General features: G+C 52.2%; 1 protein-coding gene across 1 annotated transcript; it reads left to right on the forward strand.

The window, feature by feature from the left end:
* Positions 1-4282: 4282 nt before the first annotated feature.
* KCNK6 (potassium two pore domain channel subfamily K member 6) lies at positions 4283-6954 on the forward strand. The gene is made up of 3 exons (XM_044671151.1): positions 4283-4589; positions 5825-6220; positions 6589-6954. Exons 1-3 carry the CDS (start codon positions 4283-4285, stop codon positions 6807-6809), a joined length of 924 nt encoding a protein of 307 aa, XP_044527086.1. The 3' UTR covers positions 6810-6954.
* Positions 6955-7399: the final 445 nt, after the last annotated feature.

Below are 7399 nucleotides of genomic sequence, written 5' to 3' on the forward strand. Positions count from 1 at the left end.
TCTTTGCCTTATGGGCAATGGCAGAATAGTCTTGACCATCAGGGGGAAATGACTATTTTCAGAATAATCCCTTTACTGGCTTTCCCAGGGTATAAAACAAAGAACTCAAAAGACAGATAAGGACTGAATTGACTATGAATCATATTGCTTGGTTCCCAGAAAATATTCCTCTGCCTGGAGAACTGAATTTGAAAGAGGACAATTAAATCATTTTAAAAAAATCCTTACCATCCACCTTAGAATCAATACCATGTATTGGTTCCAAGGCCCAAGATTGGTAAGGGAAAGGCAATGTATGGGTTAAGTGACTTGCCCAGGGTGACACAGCTAGGAAGTGTCTGAGGTCACATTTGAACCCAGGACCTTCAGTCTCTAGGCCTGGCTCTCAATCCACTGAGCTACCCAGGTGCTCCCTAACAATTAAATCTCAAGAATGAGAAACCCATCAGAAACCAGCTCCTCAGCTACCTTAGACTCTGGCTATTGCATCTAAGCCTCTCCCAGCCCTTCCAGCCTCTAGCTATTGTCTTTCCCAAGATTTGGGGAACTCTGGAGACCTGCCAGTGGCCTTCTACCTTCCAAACAAACCCTATTTCATCATCCCCCCTTTCTGCAATTCATCAGAAGTCCAGTGCTGTGCTCTGGGTCACTTCCCAGATTATAACCACAATACTACAGTTCTGTGTGATTTCCAAGACTAGAATCTTGTCAGTTTTATTTCTGGAAACCCCAGGTTTGCACGTGTCCCTTGGGGGAAGTCCCAGACCTGACCTTGTCTCCGAATGAACAATAAACCTTAAAAGTACTTAAGAATCCCTTAAAGTTCTTAAGGTGGGACTAGTAGACTTAATCAAATCTTAAGTACCCTTTTGGACTTAGAAGTTTCTCCCATTTATCAGAGATCTCTCCCAGATAGCCCAGCTCCCCGCTGGACCCATCCAATGTAGTTTCAGACACTCCCTGATACCCACAGCCTCAGGCTAAGCCTCTTTCCCAAGCAGGCTGGTAAACTGTCAGTGTATGTTTGCTGTACTTAATTCCCCAAAAGGTATATAAGGCTCCAAGTTTTGGTTCCGTGTTGAGACTGACCTGTTCCCAAACTGTGTCCTTCATCCCTTTAACAAATACACCCTCCTTCCCTCTGAAAAAATTCTGTAGCTCCCTTCAAGGCTTAGCATAATTGTTTCTTTCTATACGGGGCTTCTTAGCTTAGGTTCTGGGAATTTTTTTTTTATTAAAAAAACTTTTACCTTCTTAGAATTCTTAGAATCAATATTGTGTTCCCCACCTCTAAGCAGAAGGGTGATAAAGGCCAGGCACTGGGGGTTAAGTGATTTGCCCAGAATCATATAGCAAGGAAGTATGAGGTCAAATTTGAACCCAGGGCCTCCTGTCTCTGCACCTGCATTTCTATCCACTGAGCCGTGGCTGCCCCCTGGGAACTTGCCTTCAAAAAAATATATTTGTATATTTCACTGTATTTCGCTAAATTGATTTCCTTTGTAATCCAAAGTATTTTACTTTATGCATCTACAGACATAATTCTGAGAAGGGATGCTACAGATTGCCAAAGGGTTCCCGAACACAAAAATGGTTAAGAATTCCAGTTTCTAAGAAGCCTTCTCCCGAAATGGCCTCGTATTTGCTATCTGGATGCGCATCAAGCCTCCCTCACCTCCAGCTCAAAGTAAGCTGCTAGGGGGCAGGCTGTTTCCTTAAGCCCCTAGCTTGGGGGCTTCCCACCCACTCCCTAGTGCATAGGACTGAGGTGGAGCTGAATAAACACTTGTTGAATAAAATTTCTCTTTCGACCGATTTGAATAAGTCCTATTAGATTGGTCACAAAAGCCCTCCCCTGGCTCTTCCTGCTACTAATTTGGTCCAGAACTGGGTTCCCCCAGGTCGGTATAGTGTCGGTTGATTGGGTGGGTGTGCAAACAGCTGATTCGGAAGTGGCTCCCTGCCCCCCACCCCCACCCCCCAGAGGCAGCTGTTTCCGGTCTGGTAAGTCCACTTCACTTTTTGTGGCTGTTTGGTGCTCGGTGTCCCCCACCTCCAAACTCTTCCAGAAGAAAATCCCCAGTGTCTGCTGGGCTGCACACGGCAGGCTTCTTTTGTTCCTTAATCCAGAACGAATGTCCTTTTCAGCTCCCCTCCAGAAATGTGAAGTTTCTTTACAAATGAAATTGGCTAGAAGTTATGCTGGCTATGATGCTGGGCAGAAAAAGAACAACAAACAACAAACAGCCCAACAACTCCCCAACCTGGAAGTTCTCACAAGTTTAATTCTATTAAAAAAAAAACAAAACATTAAGTGCTTATGATGTACCTGGCACTGGTAAGATGCTGGAGAGGAAAACAGTCCCTGCCCTCAAGGAGCTTTCATTCTGGGATGGGGGCTTCTCCATAGACTTTCTTCGCCTTCTCATCTTCAGCAGCAGATCCAAATGAGTTTAAGATCCAAATGGTTTCTATAATATCTTCTCTCAGAATCCTTCAGTTAGGCCCCTGAAGGGCAGTCGGCTAGCCCAGTGGATAAAGCCCAGAATCAGAAAGACCAGATTTCAAATTCAGTCTCAGAAACTTACTAGCTGTGTAATCCTGGGCAAGTCACTTAGCCTCTATTTGCCTCAGTTTCCTCATTCGTAAAATGAGGACAAGAACTCGTTCACCTCTGTGTTGTTGTGGGGATCGACTGAGGTAATAATTGTAAAGCACTTACCTCACAGCCTGGCATACAGTTGGCGCTACATAAATGTTAGTTGTTTATCATTGTTACCATTCTTGTAGAGTTAGCCTTCTTTGTCCCCGCCTCCCAGGCTCGCTTCCCCGTTTCTTCGATCTGTATCCCTCAGTGTCTCCCAGTTCCTCTGTACCACGTCTGACCGCTGTCCCCCTCTCTCCCCAGGCTTGTGATTTCGCCCTCACCCCCGAGTTCTACCCTGTTTTCCGGATCTCCCTCAGTTCCTCACGTTTCTCTCCTCTCTTTCCCTTTCGCTGTTGCTCCTTCTCGCCCTCTCCTCCTTCTGCCTCTCCGGTAGTTTCCCTTCTCTGGGATTTGGGGGTTCTGCGCTTCCTAGGCCGGGTTGTTAGGCAGGGGCCCGGGGAGGAGGAGGAAACAGCCTGAGATCCGAGAGACGCGCTAAGAGGAAGCCTGGCCCAGCGATAACTTTCTAGGCCGGGGCAGTGTGTAAGTGAGGCTGGGGGTCAGGAAGTCCAGCAGCCCTATCTATGGGCAAGATGACAGAACTGCGCTGTGAGGCACACATCCAGGCTTTAGCTTTGCTTCTTGAGGGAGTGTGAGACCCCCGCACCATCCTGCTCTGGTCCTCCTTTCCTGGGAGGATCGGATAATGACTGGATGGGAAAGTTAAAAGCTGAGTAGGTTGTTTTTTCTTTCTTTTCTTTCAGCCTACAGTTGGGCCCGCAAGCCCTTCCCTCAATACTCTGGCCCTCCTCCGGCTGCCAGATGTTGGAGGCGGGGCCCAGATTTGTGTGGGGTGCTGGGATTCCAATTGTGGCGTCTGGGGAGATTCTCCGGAGCCAAGGGACCACACCCAGCCCTCCTCTCCGTTGTGGACGGATCCGGGACGTGGAGGTTGCGGAGGGAGCCCGGATACTGGGGGTCTTCCCATTAGGCTTCCCTGTCTCGAGGCTGGTCTGTCCTTTGGTCCCTCCCCTCTCTTCCTCTCCTCCCCTTTCTCCTCCTCCTCCTCTACTTTGCTTGCCGCCAGGCCCCTCCCCGACGTCGGCCACAGCCAGCAGGCGCCTGGAACCTTAAATCGCTCCTCCTGTTGGCACCTTCACCGGCCTTTGCTTTTCCACCCAGAGGCGGACACGTCGCTCCAGCTCCAAGACGTTGTTTTGGTCTCCGCCGCTGCCCTTTTCCCCCCGCAACGTCTGGGTGTCCCGGGTAAGGGTGGAGTGGGGGGGTGGGGAGCGACTCTGCCGACTAGGGAGCCTTCACTCCTGGACGCCTGGGACCCCCAGCCGGAGGCCAGTCTTTCTGGCCCCAGGCAGGGTGCCCTCTCTCCTAGGCTCCTGGATCTCTCCGCTGTCGTCGCGTCTCCCCGACCTAGGCTGGGTGCCCTGGGCTCAAGGGGCGGGGAGCCGATTATCCAGTCCCACCAGCCCCTCTCCATCCCGCTCCCCCAAAGCCTGGGACTTTCCGGACCTAAGGGGCCCTTAGGGGCTCCCGGACGCCTGGGTTTTCCCTGCAAGGGGCCGTCGCGCCCTTGAGCTTGCTCTGGGACGCCGGTGCGGCGCGGGCCTGGGGGGGGCCATGAGTCGGGGGGCGCTGCTGGTCCTGGCCTTGCTGCTGTATTCGGGCTACTTGCTGCTGGGAGCCCTCGTGGTTTCGGCTATCGAGCGGCCCCACGAGAGCCGCCTGCGGGCGCAGCTGAGGGCGCTGAAGGGGGAACTGCTGGAGCGCAGCCCGTGCCTGGACGACTCGACGCTTGAGAGCTTCCTGAAGAGCGTACTAGAGGCCGGGCGCCACGGAGTGTCGGCGCTGCACAACGCTTCGGCGCCCAGCAGCTGGGACTTCGCCTCGGCGCTTTTCTTCTCCAGCACCCTCATCAGCACCGTGGGTGAGCGATCGACGACCCCCGCCACCACCACTCCCCCTTCCTCCGCTCCAGCTTCTCCCTCTCTCCTCCCCGCCCCCACAACGTAGCTAAACTTCCTCTTTGCTTTAGCTTTTGACTTGGTTTGGGAAATCCCAGCCCCCTTCAGCCTGCCCGAACACATGCGAGCCCAGGGCCGGAACAGTTGGTTGAAAAGGCCCCAAGCAGGGCTAGCTTCCCCTCCCTGCCCCCTCCAACCGCGGGACACACCTGGGAGGGTTCCTAGATGATCTCCCAAGCTGTCTCCTCCGTCTGGGACAGGTTAAACCGGCTCCGGCGGGCCCCCAGCAGGAGGCAGGGCCTGAGAGGTTTGGGGAGCTCTTGACCTGGGCTGTTAGATGGCTCCCCAGCAGAAGACAGTTTGCCATAGGGCCAGCAGCCTCTGGTCCTAGCCCGGGAGACCCTGCAGCTAGCCAGGCACTTGTCATTCTCCCGACTCCCGAGGCTAAGAACCCAGAGGTTCCGTGGCAAGGAGATCCAGCCCAGCTTCTCCAGCAAAGCCTTAGTTGAGGCTAGTACTACTTAATCGAGTACTTAGGGAGAAGGATCCGGGCTCAGAAAAAAACATAAACCCCACCTCTTCCTCAAAGGGATTGTGCTGAGGCAGTTAGAGAAGACTTCCTGGAGGACAGCTCCATAACTAGGAAAACAGCGAGGGAACAACCAGAACTGCCCAGGAACCCAGAATCCACAAAAGCTGGGGTTCAAATCCTGCCGCAGCCACCCGGGTGATGCTGGGTGACTCTTTTCAGACTAAGTAGGTTCCCTTCAGCTCAAAATTCAGGATGCTGCAAACATTCCATTCAGCATCCTCCATGCACATGATAGGAAGCCAGAGTGGGCTGCCCAGAAGTGCCCAGGTCCTTGTCACCCTCTAGTCAGGAAGGCTAGAAAGTGAGTTCCTGTATCCAGAAAAGAGCTTGGACTCAAGGCTCTTCCAATTCTAGCCAGAAGCTCTCAGAAGTGGATGGTAGAGCTGGAAGGGACCTCACATCATTCATTCCAAATGTTTCATTGCCCAGGTAGGGAAACTGAGGCCTGGGCAGTCCATTAGCTTACTCAAATCCAAAGTCCTTTAGCAGGAATTGGCATGTCTCCAGGGCACCAGAGTTTGGCAATGCCACCCCTAGCTATGAACCAGCTGGTTTCTCTTATATACTTTTTCTAAATACACTTTTGTTCTTCCTGTCTCTCCCTAGGTTATGGCTATACCACACCTCTGTCGGATTCAGGAAAGGCCTTCTCCATCTTCTTCGCCTTGTTAGGGGTGCCATTTACCATGCTGGTGCTGACGGCCACTGCCCAGCGAGTGGCCTTGCTGGTGACCCATGCCCCGCTTCACTGGCTGCAGTTCCACCGTGGCTGGGACCAAAGACTGCTGGCCCGTGGGCACCTGGTACTGCTGCTGCTGGGGGTGCTAGCCCTCTTCTTCCTGGTGCCAGCTGCCATCTTTACCTACCTGGAGCAGGACTGGACTTTCCTTGATGCTTTTTACTTCTGCTTCATCTCACTTTCTACCATTGGGCTGGGAGACTATGTGCCAGGTGAACAGGAAGGTCAGAAGAACAGGGCCCTTTACAAGGTGCTGGTCACAGGTAAGCAGTGGGTCCATCATTTAAGGATCTAGCATCCCTAAACCCCCTGCAAAGGACTGGCTAGGGGAACTTGGAAGGGGAAGGGTGGGTGAGAATTGGTCTTTTCCAAAAGGGAGTCATCTCTCTGTCTCTCCCTCTCTCCTCCTCCTTCTCCCTCTCTTTCCTCCTCCTCTTTTTTTNGTCTCTCCCTCTCTCCTCCTCCTTCTCCCTCTCTTTCCTCCTCCTCTCTTTCTTTTCTCTCTTCTCTCCCTGCTTCTCCCTCTGTCTCTCTCTCTGTCTCTCCTTCTCTCTTCCCCTACCCCTCTCTTGTTTGTCTCTCATTGTTTTCATTGCCAACCTATTTCCATTCCTTCCCCTCACACCAATAGTGTACCTGTTCCTGGGGCTGGTGGCCATGGTCCTAGTTCTCCAGACCTTCCGGCGTGTAGCTGACCTCCATGGCTTGACAGAGCTCATCCTGCTTCCCCAGGAGTGCCAGGCTGAGGATGATGAAGATGAGCACACAGATATCCTGGACTCCAGGGCTCAGCCCACTCACCAGCAGCTCAATTCAGGCACCCACTCAGACTATGCTGCCATTCCCCGGTAGTCCTTCTTGCCTAGGCCCTGCCTTGGGGGCCTGATGCGGGACTGAGCCTCATTTTATCTTTGTTATGACTGTTCTCTGTGTCTAATCGATAAGTCCTCATGTCCATTGGCATGGGATAATATTACAAGTGTTTTCTTTTTGTGCACTTCAAAGGAGTCCTCTTGTCTGTTTGATGTCAGCTGTGCCCAAGTGTCCTTGGGGAAAAATGGGATGTGGAAGGAGAGAGCATAGGATGGGGAAGAAGTCAGAGCTTTGGAATATGGTGTGTGTCTCTGGTGGGCCTCCAGTTCCCCGAACTCACTAGAGTCCTCCAAACTCCAGAGGATGGTAGGAACTTCTTGGGGTTAGGAAGAGATAAATGCCCATCTATGCAGAGACTTGGGAGATTGGCACCAGGAAGCGAGGAAGGGAAGATCAGACAGGGAAGAGAGAGGGGTTGGGATTTCTGAGTCCTCATTTTATCCAAGCAAATTAGCCGCAAAGTCCCTCCCTCTAGGCTTCAGTTTCCTCCTCTTTATAATGAAATTTGGCCAGTTGGTCTCCAAGGGCCCTTTCAGCCTTGTGGAGGGTACATTTCCCATCCCAGTCAG

Source organism: Gracilinanus agilis, chromosome 3 (assembly GCF_016433145.1).
Source record: "Gracilinanus agilis isolate LMUSP501 chromosome 3, AgileGrace, whole genome shotgun sequence".
Taxonomy (NCBI): Eukaryota; Metazoa; Chordata; class Mammalia; order Didelphimorphia; family Didelphidae; genus Gracilinanus; species Gracilinanus agilis.

What these genes read in the sequence shown, in the direction of transcription:
- KCNK6 (XM_044671151.1), top strand. Translation starts at nt 4,283, where the DNA reads ATGAGTCGGGGGGCGCTGCTGGTCCTGGCCTTGCTGCTGTATTCGGGC. An exon ending in CACCCTCATCAGCACCGTGG is followed by an intron (nt 4,590 to 5,824) that starts GTGAGCGATCGA and finishes GTCTCTCCCTAG; the next exon opens with GTTATGGCTATACCACACCT. An exon ending in TTACAAGGTGCTGGTCACAG is followed by an intron (nt 6,221 to 6,588) that starts GTAAGCAGTGGG and finishes TCACACCAATAG; the next exon opens with TGTACCTGTTCCTGGGGCTG.